This window comes from Oncorhynchus keta, chromosome 27 (assembly GCF_023373465.1).
Source record: "Oncorhynchus keta strain PuntledgeMale-10-30-2019 chromosome 27, Oket_V2, whole genome shotgun sequence".
NCBI lineage: Eukaryota > Metazoa > Chordata > Actinopteri > Salmoniformes > Salmonidae > Oncorhynchus > Oncorhynchus keta.
Window position 1 is genome coordinate 5,959,690 of NC_068447.1, and position 15,302 is coordinate 5,974,991.

The 15,302-nt window shown below is 45.1% G+C and overlaps 1 protein-coding gene and 1 non-coding gene across 2 annotated transcripts; one reads left to right on the plus strand and one right to left on the minus strand.

The window, feature by feature from the left end:
- Positions 1 to 6,720: 6,720 nt before the first annotated feature.
- trnae-cuc (transfer RNA glutamic acid (anticodon CUC)) lies at positions 6,721 to 6,792 on the minus strand. The gene has a single exon. It is a non-coding gene; the product is annotated as a tRNA-Glu (tRNA).
- Positions 6,793 to 7,080: 288 nt separating this feature from the next.
- Positions 7,081 to 15,024, plus strand: LOC118372002 (pancreatic progenitor cell differentiation and proliferation factor B). Its single transcript, XM_052481328.1, has 5 exons — positions 7,081 to 7,364; positions 9,311 to 9,403; positions 10,243 to 10,320; positions 11,805 to 11,904; positions 14,541 to 15,024. Exons 2-5 carry the CDS (start codon positions 9,349 to 9,351, stop codon positions 14,665 to 14,667), a joined length of 360 nt encoding a protein of 119 aa, XP_052337288.1. The 5' UTR covers positions 7,081 to 7,364; positions 9,311 to 9,348; the 3' UTR covers positions 14,668 to 15,024.
- The last annotated feature ends 278 nt before the right edge of the window (positions 15,025 to 15,302 follow it).

A 15,302-nucleotide genomic window follows, 5' to 3' on the forward strand; every position in this document is an offset into this window, starting at 1 on the left:
AAGTGGTAGGCCACACAAGCTCACAAAACGGGACTATCCTCGGATGAAAAACTCACTACCGAGTTCCAAACTGCGTCGGGTAACAATGACAGTACAAGAACATGAAATGCGTTTCCATGGCTTAGCAGCCGCACACAAGCCTAAGATCACCATGCACAATGCCAAGCGTCGGCTGGAGTGGAGTGAAATGGGTTTCCATGGCCGAGCAGCCGCACACAAGCCTAAGATCACCATGCGCAATGGCAAGCGGTGTAAAGCTCGCCACCATTGGACTCTGGAGCAGTGGAAATGCGTTCTCTGGAGTGATGAATCACGCTTCACCATCTGGCAGTCTGACGGACGAATCTGGGTTTGGCGGATGCCAGGAGAATACTACCTGCCCGAATGCATAGTGCTATAGAATTTGGTGGAGGTGAAATAATGGTCTGTGGCTGTTTTTCATAGTTCGGGCCCCTTAGTTCCAGTGAAGGGAAATCTTAACGCTACAGCATACAATGAAATTCTAGACGATTCTGTGCTTTCAACTTTGAGGCAGCAGTTTGGGGAAGACCCTTTCCTGTTTCAGCATGACAATACCCCCGTGCACAAAGTGAGGTCGAGATCGGTGTGGAAGATCTTGACTGGCCTGCACAGAGCCCTGACCACACCTTTGGGATGAATTGGAACGCCGACTGTGAGCCAGGCCGAAACGCCCCCAACATCAGTACCCAACCTCACTAATGCTCTTGTAGCTGAATGGAAGCACTTTGAAACTTTTCTTACATTCATTTGTATACCATTTCATAGGCCTTTGTCTACTATGAGTACTTGGGAACAGATTACCAAATATTAAGATCACTCGGGGCTGTTTTCCTGGTGTTTTTACAGTCTTTAATGTCATAGAATGAAAATTAAATCACACGTTTCATTAGAAAATTTAAAAAAGGTTTCATTAGAAATGTTTTTGCTCCTAAAGGTTGGGGGCCCCTGGGCCAAATTCAGTTTGGGGATCCCAGGCCCATATCAAGGGGAAAGTAGGGGAAATACTATTTGTAACAAACACATTGCAGTTTCTCAGGTCTTATTATAATTCTTTCTTTCGTAAGATATGGGTGTACATTGTTTCCTTGGGTGCTTTTGTGGTGATCTATAATATATTTGTGTTTACAGCTATAAGGGTAAGTTAAATGTCTTGGTAAAGTAACAAATACCAATCCCCACAAAGCCTAAATAAAAGAAACACCATAAAATACACAGATCTTAACGTAGCCGAACAATGAACGTTCTGCATTTATACCCTGAACAGACCTGTTATAACTAGAAGAGCTCTGGGAGTGTGGGTGCAAGGAAAATAACCTCTCACTCAACATCATCAACAACACAAAGGAGATGATCGTGGACACCCCCATCCACGTCAACGGGACAGCAGTGGAGTTTCAAGTTCCTCACCATACACATCACCGACAAACTGAAATGTTTCCACCCACACAGACAGTGTGGCGAAGAAGGCACACCAGCGCCTCAGGAGGCTGAAGAAATTTGGCTTGGCACCTATAACCCTCACAAACTTTTACAAATGTTCAATTGAGAGCATCCTGTCGGGCTGTATCACCGCCTGGTACAGCAACTGCCCCCGGCCGCAACCGCAGGGCTCTCCAGAGGGTGGTGCAGTCTGCCCAACACATCACCGGGGGCAAACTATCTGACCTCCAGGACACCTACACCACCGGATGTCACAGGAAGGCCAAAAAGATCATCAAGGACAACAACCAACCGAGCCACTGCCTGTTCATCCCGCTATCATCCAGAATGATCCATATTTAATTTTACCTTTATTTAACCAGGCAAGTCAGTTAAGAACATATTCTTATTTTCAATGACGGCCTGGGAACAGTGGGTTAACTGCCTGTTCAGGGGCAGAACGACGGATTTGTACCTTGTCAGCTCGGGGGTTTGAACTCGCAACCTTCCAGTTACTAGTCCAACGCATATGTTTACATATCTTGCATTACTCATATGTATATACTGTTTTCTATTCTATTCTACTGTATCTTAGTCAATGCCGCTTTGACATTGCTCATCCATATATTTATTACATTCTTAATTCATCATTCCTTTACTTAGATGTGTATATTGTGAAATTGTTACATATTACTGCTCTGTTGTAGATAGAAACACAAGCATTTCGTTGGATCTTCACAACTAGCTAGCTAGCGTTTCCACCCACTTAGCTTGAAGCTAGCCCGGCCAGAGCACCTGTAGCATACTCCTGGGCTACAATACCCGGGCCCACGACCGGTCTATCGATGTCACCGCATGAAGAGGAATAAACAGACTCACCCCATCGCGACGTCCCCCAAAGGCTAACTCTCTAGCCCTCGCTATCTCCCTGCTTGCTAATTCGGCCTGCTAACTGCTAGCTTGTCTAGCTCCGGTCCGCTAACTGCTACCTTGTCTAGCCCGGGCCTACGAACTGTTAGCTTGTTAGCACAGGCTTGCTAACCGTCTGAATCGCCGCGTCCCAAACACTCACTAGACCCATATTTACTCTCTATCTCTTTTTGATTTTTAATTTGTTTATACCTTCCGGAAACCTGCCTCACCCAATGTGATACGGAATCGCTATTATTTTTAATTTTTTAGAACACACTCAAGAACCTCCAGACGCTAACCAGCTAACTAGCTACAAGCTATTTAGTCATTGTTAGTTTTTTTTTAACCTGGATAACACTCGCCAGTCCAGCTTCCCTGCCCATCCACCGCTGCCCCCTGGACACTGATCTCTTGGCTACATAGCTGATGCACGCTGGACTGTCCATTAATCACGGTACTCCATTCTGCTTGTTTGTTTTATCTGTCGGCCCCGTTGCCTAGTCAACACCATTTTACCTGCTGTTTGTTGTGCTAGCCGATTAGCAGTTGTTGTCTCACATACTGTTTTAGCTAGCTTTCCCAATTCAACACATGTGATTACTGTATGCCTCGCTGTATGTCTCTCTCAAATGTCAATATGCCTTGTATACTGTTGTTCAGGTTAGTTATCATTGTTTAAGTTCACAATGGAGCCCCTAGTTCCACTCTTCATACCCCTGTTACCTCCTTTGTCCCACCTCCCACACATGCAGTGACCTCACCCATTACAACCAGCATGTCCAGAGATAAAACCTCTCTCATCATCACCCTGTGCCTGGGCTTACCTCCACTGTACCCGCACCCCACCATACCCCTGTCTGCGCATTATGCCCTGAATATACTCTGCCATGCCCAGAAACCTGCTCCTCTTATTCTCTGTCCCCAACGCTCTAGGCGACCAGTTTTGATAGCCTTTAGCACCCTCATACTACTCCTTCTCTGTTCCGCGGGTGATGTGGAGGTAAACCCAGGCCCTGCATGTCCCCAGGCACCCTCATTTGTTGACTTCTGTGATTGAAAAAGCCTTGGTTTCATGCATGTCAACATCAGAAGCCTCCTCCCTAAGTTTGTTTTACGCACTGCTTTAGCACACTCTGCTAACCCTGATGTCCTTGCCGTGTCTGAATCCTGGCTCAGGAGGAAGGCCACCAAAATTCAGAGATTTCCATACCCAACTATAACATCTTCCGTCAAGATAGAACTGCCAAAGGGGGAGGAGTTGCAGTCTACTGCCTCGTTGCCTGTAGAGATAGCCTGCAAAGTAATGTCATACTTTCCAGGTCCATACCCAAACAGTTCGAACTACTAATTTTGAAAATTACTCTCTCCAGAAATAAGTCTCTCACTGTTGCCGCCTGCTACCGACCCCCCTCAGCTCCCAGCTGTGCCCTGGACACCATTTGTGAATTGATCGCCCCCCATCTAGCTTCAGAGTTTGTTCTGTTAGGTGACCTAAACTGGGATATGCTTAACACCCCGGCAGTCCTACAATCTAAGCTAGATGCCCTCAATCTCACACAAATCATCAAGGAACCCACCAGGTACAACCCTAACTCCTTAAACAAGGGCACCCTCAGACGTCATCCTGACCAACTGGCCCTCCAAATACACCTCCGCTGTCTTCAACCAGGATCTCAGCGATCACTGCCTCGTTGCCTGTATCCGCCACGGAGCCGCAGTCAAACGACCACCCCTCATCACTGTCAAACGCTCCCTAAAACACTTCTGTGAGCAGGCCTTTCTAATCGACCTGGCCCGGGTATCCTGGAAAGACATTGACCTCATCCCGTCAGTTGAGGATGCCTGGTCATTCTTTAAAAGTAACTTCCTCACCATTTTAGATAAGCATGCTCTGTTCAAAAAATGCAGAACTAAGAACAGATACAGCCCTTGGTTCACTCCAGACCTGACTGCCCTCGACCAGCACAAAAACATCCTGTGGCGGACTGCAATAGCATCAAATAGTCCCCGTGATATGCAACTGTTCAGGGAAGTCAGGAACCAATACACACAGTCAGTCAGGAAAGCTAAGGCCAGCTTCTTCAGGCAGAAGTTTGCATCCTGTAGCTCCAACTTCAAAAAGTTCTGGGACACTGTGAAGTCCATGGAGAACAAGAGCACCTCCTCCCAGCTGCCCACTGCACTGAGGCTAGGGAACACGGTCACCACAGATAAATCCATGATTATCGAAAACTTCAATAAGCATTTCTCAATGCCTGGCCATGCCTTCCAACCTCGGCCAACAGCTCCGCCCCCCCCAGCTCCTCGCCCAAGCCTCTCCAGGTTCTCCTTTACCCAAATCCAGATAGCAGATGTTCTGAAAGAGCTGCAAAACTTGGACCCGTACAAATCAGCTGGGCTGGACAATCTGGACCCTCTATTTCTGAAACTATCCGCCGCCATTGTCGCAACCCCTATTTACCAGCCTGTTCAACCTCTCTTTCATATCGTCTGAGATCCCCAAGGATTGGAAAGCTGCCGCGGTCATCCCCCTCTTCAAAGGGGGAGACACCCTGGACCCAAACTGTTACAAACCTATATCCACCCTGCCCTGCCTATCTAAGGTCTTCGAAAGCCAAGTCAACAAACAGGTCACTGACCATCTCGAATCCCACCGTACCTTCTCCGCTGTGCAATCTGGTTTCCGAGCCGGTCACGGGTGCACCTCAGCCACACTCAAGATATCATAACCGCCATCGATAAAAGACAGTACTGTGCAGCCGTCTTCATCGACCTTGCCAAGGCTTTCGACTCTGTCAATCACCATATTCTTATCGGCAGACTCAGTAGCCTCGGTTTTTCGGATGACTGCCTTGCCTGGTTCACCAATTACTTTGCAGACAGAGTTCAGTGTGTCAAATCGGAGGGCATGCTGTCCGGTCCTCTGGCAGTCTCTATGGGGGTGCCACAGGGTTCAATTCTCGGGCCGACTCTTTTCTCTGTATATATCAATGATGTTGCTCTTGCTGCGGGCGATTCCCTGATCCACCTCTACGCAGACGACACCATTCTATATACTTTCGGCCCGTCATTGGACACTGTGCTATCTAACCTCCAAACGAGCTTCAATGCCATACAACACTCCTTCCGTGGCCTCCAACTGCTCTTAAACGCTAGTAAAACCAAATGCATGCTTTTCAACCGATCGCTGCCTGCACCCGCATGCCCGACTAGCATCACCACCCTTGATGGTTCCAACCTTGAATATGTGGACATCTATAAGTACCTAGGTGTCTGGCGAGACTGCAAACTCTCCTTCCAGACTCATATCAAACATCTCCAATCGAAAATCAAATCAAGAGTTGGCTTTCTATTTCGCAACAAATCCTCCTTCACTCACGCCGCCAAGCTTACCCTAGTAAAACTGACTATCCTACCGATCCTCGACTTCGGCGATGTCATCTACAAAATGGCTTCCAACACTCTACTCAGCAAACTGGATGCAGTCTATCACAGTGCCATCCGTTTTGTCACTAAAGCACCTTATACAACCCATCACTGCGACTTGTATGCTCTAGTCGGCTGGCCCTCGCTACATATTCGTCGCCAGACCCACTGGCTCCAGGTCATCTACAAGTCCATGTTAGGTAAAGCTCCGCCTTATCTCAGTGCACTGGTCACGATGGCAACACCCATCCGTAGCACGCGCTCCAGCAGGTGTATCTCACTGATCATCCCTAAAGCCAACACCTCATTTGGCCGCCTTTCGTTCCAGTACTCTGCTGCCTGTGACTGGAACGAACTGCAAAAATCGCTGAAGCTGGAGACTTTTATCTCCCTCACCAACTTCAAACATCAGCTATCTGAGCAGCTAACCGATCGCTGCAGCTGTACATAGTCTATTGGTAAATAGCCCATCCATTTTCACCTACCTCATCCCCATACTGTTTTTATTTATTTACTTTTCTGCTCTTTTGCACACCAATATCTCTACCTGTACATGACCATCTGATCATTTATCACTCCAGTGTTAATCTGCAAAATTGTAATTATTCGCCTACCTCCTCATGCCTTTTGCACACATTGTATATAGACTCCCCCTTTTTTTCTACTGTGTTATTGACTTGTTAATTGTTTACTCCATGTGTAACTCTGTGTTGTCTGCTCACACTGTTATGCTTTATCTTGGCCAGGTCGCAGTTGCAAATGAGAACTTGTTCTCAACTAGCCTACCTGGTTAAATAAAGGTGAAATAAAAATTTAAAAAATGAACACCCGCATACATTGCTTAAACACGTGCACGTGACCAATAATATTTTGATTTGATTTGAAGAGGACGTGACACTCTACTAAGGTCTGTTGATAGTAGATCTATTAATAAAACAGTTGTTCCCTGACCGGGAATCGAACCCGGGCCGCGGCGGTGAGAGCGCCGAATCCTAACCACTAGACCACCAGGGAAGTCATAGTTTTGTTATTGTTGGAAACGATTTCCTAAATATAATAAATGTTGACAGATAAATATGTATATATATTTTTTTACAATTGTTTACATATAAATATGTATATATTGTTTTACAATTGTTGACAGATAAATATGTATATATATTGTTTTTTTTGACAATTGTTGACAGATAAATATGTATTTATTTACTATAATTTATAAATAGTTTTATAAACCGTTTTCCTGAGCAAACACACTCTTGTCAACCCACTTGCACGTCGTGCACGAATGAAAATCAAACCCCTCCTTGTCTGACCAACATCCGAGTGTCTTCCTCGTAGTATAAAACCACTCGCCAATCCTTCATTCTGGCAACAACAACAACAAAAAAAGAACATTTACTGCGAATATATTTCACTTCTTATTACAGGGTCGTTAAGAGAGGGGTTTTGTTTTATTTACCCCCAAACAAAAATCTATTTTATAAATGGGCCCCGTCGTCCAAGCGTCAACTCCTTTACTCGTCTCGCAGATTGACTTGGGTGCTGTTTAACATCAGCTCGTCTCTTGGGTAACAAACAAAAGAAAGGTGAGATTTTGTTTTAAACTGCATTTTAATGATGAATACAGTGATGCTGAGTTTAGTTAGCTAATGATGCTCTCGGTCATTATAAGAGTGTGTTTTGTTGTTTTGGACATTTTTGATAATAGCACGAAGTCATCGTGATTTCAGTCTTACAGACTCGGATCTTTTTTCTTTCTTTCTTTCTTTCTTTCTTTGATTCTTTCTTGTAATTTGTTTGCAGCTAAACTGACTTATATGTTATTGTTTGCCAACATTACCAAGGAAGATTTGCTTTTGGACATTTTTATCTCGACAAAAAATGTATTTTTTTTTTAGGTCTTTCGTCCCAAATGGACAACATGTTATTCTAGGTAACGTTTAGTCGAGTTGGCTTTTTCCTTCAACAACAGTATGTTTCTAAACTCAAGTTTGTCATTTTCGTTCACGTTTTTTTGTTAAAGAATGGGAACATTGTAAGTTAGCTAGGCGCCTAACTACATCTTGCTGGCTAACGTTACTAGCTAGTTATGTACCACACGGTTTGGATTAGGGTTTGGTTTAGGTCATTGTCGGGTTTGGGTTAGGTCAGGTTTGGTTTAGGTTTGGGTTAGGTTAGGCTCTAGGTTTGGGTTAGGCTCTAGGTTTGGGTTAGGTCAGGTTTGGGTTAGGTCAGGTTTGGGTTAGGTTAGGCTCTAGGTTTGGGTTAGGTCAGGTTTGGTTTAGGTTTGGGTTAGGTTAGGCTCTAGGTTTGGGTTAGGTCAGGTTTGGGTTAGGTTAGGCTCTAGGTTTGGGTTAGGTCAGGTTTGGGTTAGGTTAGGCTCTAGGTTTGGGTTAGGTCAGGTTTGGGTTAGATTAGGCTCTAGGTTTGGGTTAGGTCAGGTTTGGGTTAGGCTCTAGGTTTGGTTTAGGTTTGGGTTAGGCTCTAGGTTTGGGTTAGGTTAGGCTCTAGGTTTGGGTTAGGTTAGGTTTGGTCATGTTAGGTTTACGGCCCTCTGACTAAGGTTTGGGTTAGGTTAAGGTTTTGGGTTCCGGTTAGGCTCTCCTGGAGGTTTGGGTTAACCCACTGTTCCTAGGTTTGGGTTAACCCACTGTTAGGCTCTAGGTTTGGGTTAACCCACTGTTAGGTTTTGGTCCCACTGTTCCTAGGTTTAACGTCATGGTCCCTGAGTTTAGCACCCCACATGACTAAGATATTGTAATTTTTGCCAGTTAACCCACTGGTCCTATACCTTTGGGTGGTTTGACCAGTTAACCCACTGTTCCTCCAGTAACAGTTAACCCACTGTTCCTAGACCAGTTAACCCACTGTTCCTTAGGCCAGTTAACCCACTGTTCCTGGAGTTGACCCACGTTCTTCTCCCAGTGAACAAGGCCAGTTAACCCACTGTTCCTAGGCCAGTTAACCCACTGTTCCTAGACCAGTTAACCCACTGTTCCTAGGCCAGTTAACCCACTGTTCCTAGTTAACCCACTGTTCCTAGACCAGTTAACCCACTGTTAACCCCCACTGTTCCTAGGCCAGTTAACCCACTGTTCCTAGGCCAGTTAACCCACTGTTCCTAGGCCAGTTAACCCACTGTTCCTAGGCCAGTTAACCCACTGTTCCTAGGCCAGTTAACCCACTGTTCCTAGTCCAGTTAACCCACTGTTCCTAGTCCAGTTAACCCACTGTTCCTAGGCCAGTTAACCCACTGTTCCTAGACCAGTTAGCCCACGGTTCCTAGACCAGTTAAAAAATACCATGTCATTTGTGTTTAGTAGTATCAGATGCCTACATTAATGTCACAGAACAGATGGTAGCTTACCCACTAACAATTTGAGACAGCCTTGCCAGTAATGATTGCTTCAATATTGATCATATAGATAAGTGTGTGGGAGGTGTTACTGTATGTACTTAGCCAGCCATGCATTCTGAAAAAACTTGTGCTATAATGTACAAATGTTTGACTTTTAGTCTCCCTTTCTTCCAGGGTTTCTATCTAACGCAATATTCAGCAAGCTCTGAAGAATGGCATCGATCAACGCAGGCGGTTCTCTCGTTGCTACCAATGACTACTACCGAAGTGAGTTAACTCTTGGGCCGGGACATGTCTTTACAAACGAAGCCCTCGGGGCCTAACTTAATCAAGCTTCATCAGTGTGATTTTTCCTTTGTCTTTGGAAGCATTGAGACATCAAACTATGAAATAACACATATGGAGTCATGTAGTAACCAAAAAAATGTGTTAAAACAAATCTAAATATATTTTAGATTCTTCAAAGTAGCCACCCTTTACCTTCCATGACAGCTTTGCACACTCTTGGCATTCTCTCAACCAGCTTCATGAGGTAGTCACCTGGAATGCATTTCATTTAACATGTGTGCTTTAAAAGTTAATTTGTCGAATTTCTTTCCTTAATGCTTTTGAGCCAATCAGTTGTGTTGTGACAAGGTAGGGGTGCTATTCAAAAGATAGCCCTATTTGGTAAAAGACCAAGTCCATATTATGGCAAGAACAGCTCAAATAAGCAAAGAGAAACAACAGTCCATCATTACTTTAATACATGAAGATCAATCAATCTGGAAAAATTCAAGAACTTTGAAAGTTTCTTCAAAATGCAGTCGCAAAAACCATCAAGCTCTATAATGAAACTGGCTCCCATGAGGACCGCCACAGGAAAGGAAGACTCAGAGTTACCTCTGCTGCAGAGGATAAGTTCATTAGAGTTACCAGCCTCAGAAATTGTGGGGATCAAACCTCTTTGTCATGAATGGGTTGTATTGTCCAGCCCTATCCTGATACAGTGACAGGAGAATGGATTGATCTTGTGACAATAGCCTAGGTCTGGAATGGGCTTGTAAAGGTACTGAATGAGTTGTCCTGTACAAACCTAACAATCCTATTGGTTTAACTTTCCCCAGGGCGCATCGGCTCCACCTCCAGCAGCAGCTCCTGTGGCAGTTCAGAGTACAGTGGGGAGGTCATTCCACACCATCCAGGTACACAAAGCAAGCATATGGGTGCTGGTGGGAAATGTGTCTGCTGAGTTAACTCAAACTGGTGGGGTAGAGACTGTTCAGGGGTGGTACTGGGAGTTAACGAACTGGTGGGGTAGAGACTGTTCAGGGGTGGTACTGGGAGTTAACGAACTGGTGGGTAGAGACTGTTCAGGGGTGGTACTGGGAGTTAACTGGTGGGGTGGAGACTGTTCAGGGGTGGTACTGGGAGTGGGTGGGGTAGAGACTGTTCAGGGGTGGTACTGGGAGTTAACGAACTGGTGGGGTAGAGACTGTTCAGGGGTGGTACTGGGAGTTAACGAACTGGTGGGGTAGAGACTGTTCAGGGGTGGTACTGGGAGTTAACGAACTGGTGGGGTGGAGACCGTGTGAGTATGGTGATACTGGTATAGTCCCAGTCTTACTACATGGTAGTCCTTTTAAGGTTGGTGACTGTAGAATTCCCTTGCTGTGAGTTGAGCCAGTCAGTTGGTTATGTCATATGCCCTGAGGCAGCAGAGAATGGCAGGCAGTCTTTCCACAGTGATGAGGTCGTTTAGTGAGTTATGTGACAGTTCAGGTGTTCTTGGACCTGGAATTGAGATCCTAACTGAATTGGATCTGTGAAATTCCCATCTGACACCACCATGACCAGGTCATTTTGGGGGGGGGGGTCTGAGGTTTTTCTAATAAAAAAAAAAATATGGTTTAATCTTTATTTAACTCGGCAAGTCAGTTAATTAAGAACAAATTCTTATTTTCAATGACGGCCTAGGAACAGTGGGTTAACTGCCTGTTCAGGGGCAGAACGACAGATTTTGTACCTTGTCAGCTCGGGGGTTTGAATTTGCAACCTTGCGGTTACTCGTCCAACGCTCTAACCACTAGGCTTTGTCAAAAATTGCTGGCAATGCTAGCAAGCGTGACGCTACATCTACAAGTCAATCTGGTGACGTCAAAATGACGAGGGGGGGGGTTTCCAACAAATTATTTACGTCCTTGTTGAAAGTCCTTGCATCTCAATGCATCTTTTGAAATCTTCATCGGCGCTCGTTGATGATGATGATGAGTAGAAGGCTCAGTCAGGGGGCATCGGTCCAAAACAAACATGCAGAACTCTTATTGTGACGAAACACCCAACCCATGAGGGCTGAAGTTAGACAGAGCGAGGAATACCGGTGAAGGAGAGAGATTATTTTTTTTTGTTTACTGAACCAACTGCCATGTGTAGCTAATTCGATTTAAAAAAATAAATATATATATATATATATTATATTTTTTTTTAGAGAGGGTAGTTATTTTTATCAGGGTATGTTATTGAAATAATTTCAAATCGTGGCTACCGAGCGTGATAGAATTTTCAGGTCATCGGGTTACTGTATATCCGTGACAACCTCTTATGCATTATGTTGGGGCTATTATATAGGCAATTGTCTTATGTTTAGTCATTTTATGTGTTTCACCTAGTTGTTAATCTTGTTTCTCAGGTCTGCCCAAACAAGACTCTGGACATTGGTGGTCCAGCTTCTTCTTTGGGAAGCAGAACCAGCCAGGAATGACCACACTGACGGAGGAGGCCAAGCAGAAGTAAGTTTAAGTAAAATGTTGGCAAAATGACACCGGGTGGACTCGGGATTAACAAATGGACATTTCTTGAGATGGGGAAAGTCATTTCTAGGAGTTAACAGGAATTTGAGACTGAGAAATGTCTATTTTATTTCCTTCTGCCCACCTTTTTGGTACTATTTCAATGCATTCCAATGGCCATGGACTTTCAATGGAGAAATGTCCATTCATAGCTCCTCCCACACCTATGCTTGGCTCATTAAACCGTTAACCCCGCCCTCACACTGTGATTGGTGAGGTGACTATAACCTTCCTGATAGCTACTCTTGTAAAGGTGAGATTGCAAGTGTTCATAAATGGGGGGGGGACAGATTCTAGGTTGGGCCGTTTTTATTGGCTTTTAAAGAGAAAGGTGCGTATCTTAAGTTACATAGTCCCATAGTGCACGTGCTTACATTTATACAGACTCATTTGGTCAGAAGAGGTGTTCTAGAATTACAGGCCTTCTAGAATACAGGCCTTCTAGAATACAGGCTTATTAATATCAAACAAATAAAAGAATGAGCATCTGTAATTTCACACAAATGTAAGCGTAGCAGGGTTTGCATATTCACGTGTAGCCTACAGCCTTGTAGGATCGTTATTCAGATGGTCATATCCTTACACTGTCCTTCTCTCACACTGGGATTTATGGTATTACTGGCTTAGTACACAAATGGGAACAACAAAGAAAACGCCAAGTCCCATAGGGCGTCTTACCAGAATGCTAGCAAAACCCCGCTAAATCCCATAGGGCGTCTTACCAGAATGCTAGCAAAACCCCGCTAAGTCCCATAGGGCGTCTTACCAGAATGCTAACAAAACCCCGCTAAGTCCCATAGGGCGTCTTACCAGAATGCTAGCAAAACCCTGCTAAGTCCCATAGGGCGTCTTACCAGAATGCTAGCAAAACCCCGCTAAATCCCATAGGGCGTCTTACCAGAATGCTAGCAAAACCCTGCTAAGTCCCATAGGGCGTCTTACCAGAATGCTAGCAAAACCCCGCTAAATCCCATAGGGCGTCTTACCAGAATGCTAGCAAAACCCCGCTAAATCCCACAGGGCGTCTTACCAGAATGCTAGCAAAACCCCGCTAAATCCCATAGGGCGTCTTACCAGAATGCTAGCAAAACCCTGCTAAGTAATATAATAATAATAATAATATAATTATAATAATATAATAATATATAATAATATATGCCATTTAGCTGACGCTTTTATCCAAAGCGACTTACAGTCATGTGTGCATACATTCTACGTATGGGTGGTCCCGGGAATCGAACCCACTACCCTGGCGTTACAAGGGCCATGCTCTACCAACTTACCAGAATGCTAGCAAAACCCTGCTAAGTCCCATAGGGCGTCTTACCAGAATGCTAGCAAAACCCTGCTAAGTCCCATAGGGCGTCTTACCAGAATGCTAGCAAAACCCCGCTAAATCCCATAGGGCGTCTTACCAGAATGCTAGCAAAACCCCGCCAAGTCCCATAGGGCGTCTTACCAGAATGCTAGCAAAACCCCGCTAAGTCCCATAGGGCGTCTTACCAGAATGCTAGCAAAACCCCGCTAAATCCCATAGGGCGTCTTACCAGAATGCTAGCAAAACCCCGCTAAGTCCCATAAGGCGTCTTACCAGAATGCTAGCAAAATTTGCACAAGCAAAAAACAGCTATTTAAGTGTTGTGAAACAACTTCAACTCGTCAGCCAATGAGTTGACTACATTTCCAAACCCTTATTAGGGCATTGTCTTGCTTGATGAATACTTCCTCCTGGGTCTCCCACTATGACAGACAGCTTTCTGACACGCTAAGGGCATAATCCTCATGACAATTTCATCTACAACATTAAGCAAGGTGCTCCCTGCTGCATTACAATGACATTTTTCCTTGTTCTCACACTCGACCTCTCTCTCACCCTAAACAACTCCTTGTTCTCACACTCAACCTCTCTCTAAACAACTCCTCCTTGTTCTCACACTCAACCTCTCCCTAAACAACTCCTCCTTATTCTCACATTCAACCTCTCTAAACAACTCCTCCTTGTTCTCACACTCAACCTCTCTCTCCCTCCCTAAACAACTCCTCCTTGTTCTCACACTCAACCTCTCTCTCTCCCTCCCTAAACGACGACTCCTTGTTCTCGCACTCAACCTCTCTCTAAACAATTCCTCCTTGTTCTCACACTCAACCTCTCTCCCTAAACAACTCCTCCTTGTTCTCACACTCAACCTCTCTCTCACCCTCCCTAAACAACTCCTTGTTCTCACACTCAACCTGTCCCTAAACGACTCCTCCTTGTTCTCACACTCAACCTCTCTCCCTAAACAACTCCTCCTTGTTCTCACACTCAACCTCTCTCTCTCTCTCCCTAAACAACTCCTCCTTGTTCTCGCACTCAACCTCTCTCTCACCCTCCCTAAAGAACTGTTCTCACACTCAACCTCTCTCTCCCTAAACAACTCCTCCTTGCATCACACTCAACCTGTCTTCCATCCCTGGGAATTGAACCGGCAACCTTTTGCATTGTTAGTGCGACAGTCTTACCAACTGAGCCACGCAGGACACCCTTACCATCTCCCCGTTTTGCTTTGCTCTCACACTCTACCTTTCTCTTCCAGGGCGGCGGCCATGACTGTGACCAACGGCCAGGTGACCTGCGTTGCCAGGGAGATGGTGATGAAGAGGCAGGTCAGCGAGGGCAGCACAGCCGGGACGTCCGCGCCGGGGAGTTCACCCCCGTCCTGAGAGATGGGACAAACGCTAGGAGACCGAGGCTGCGTCCTCATTCCCTAAACCCTTGATTCTGTTCCATCCTCCACACTACATAGAATGTATGCCTGTTACATTGCTTCATACTAGGTAGTATGGATATTGGCACATAACCTTTTTTTTTTTTTTGTCTTAGTAGGACGGGCTGACAATGATCGTTGTTTTTATTTTGTATCCCGTTTTTTAAAAGTTTTAATCTATGAACAAAATATATATATATAAAAAAAACTTTTTTTTTACATTTGTACTTGTCTGTAACACTGTGGTGTCCTCAACTTCTCCACTTTGTCACCCTGTGATTGCAGATGTCTAGTAAAAGTCGCCTCAGCCTAATTATGGACTTGTCTGTCATTTTTCTGTTTCTTTCAATGGAATTGAATTGCTCTGAAAACAATCTTGGTATGCCGAACAGTCAACGTTACCCTGGGCACTCAGTTTCCAACAGTCAACGTTACCCTGGGCACTCAGTTTCCAACAGTCAACGTTACCCTGGGCACTCAGTTTCCAACAGTCAACGTTACCCTGGGCACTCAGTTTCCAACAGCCAACGTTACCCTGGGCACTCAGTTTCCAACAGCCAACGTTACCCTGGGCACTCAGTTTCCAACAGT

Excerpts from the sequence above, each read along its gene's own strand:
- LOC118372002 (XM_052481328.1), top strand. The coding sequence starts at position 9,349 with ATGGCATCGATCAACGCAGGCGGTTCTCTCGTTGCTACCAATGACTAC. Across the intron at positions 10,321-11,804 it reads GGTCATTCCACACCATCCAG|GTCTGCCCAAACAAGACTCT; the intron begins GTACACAAAGCA and ends CTTGTTTCTCAG. Across the intron at positions 11,905-14,540 it reads ACGGAGGAGGCCAAGCAGAA|GGCGGCGGCCATGACTGTGA; the intron begins GTAAGTTTAAGT and ends TTTCTCTTCCAG.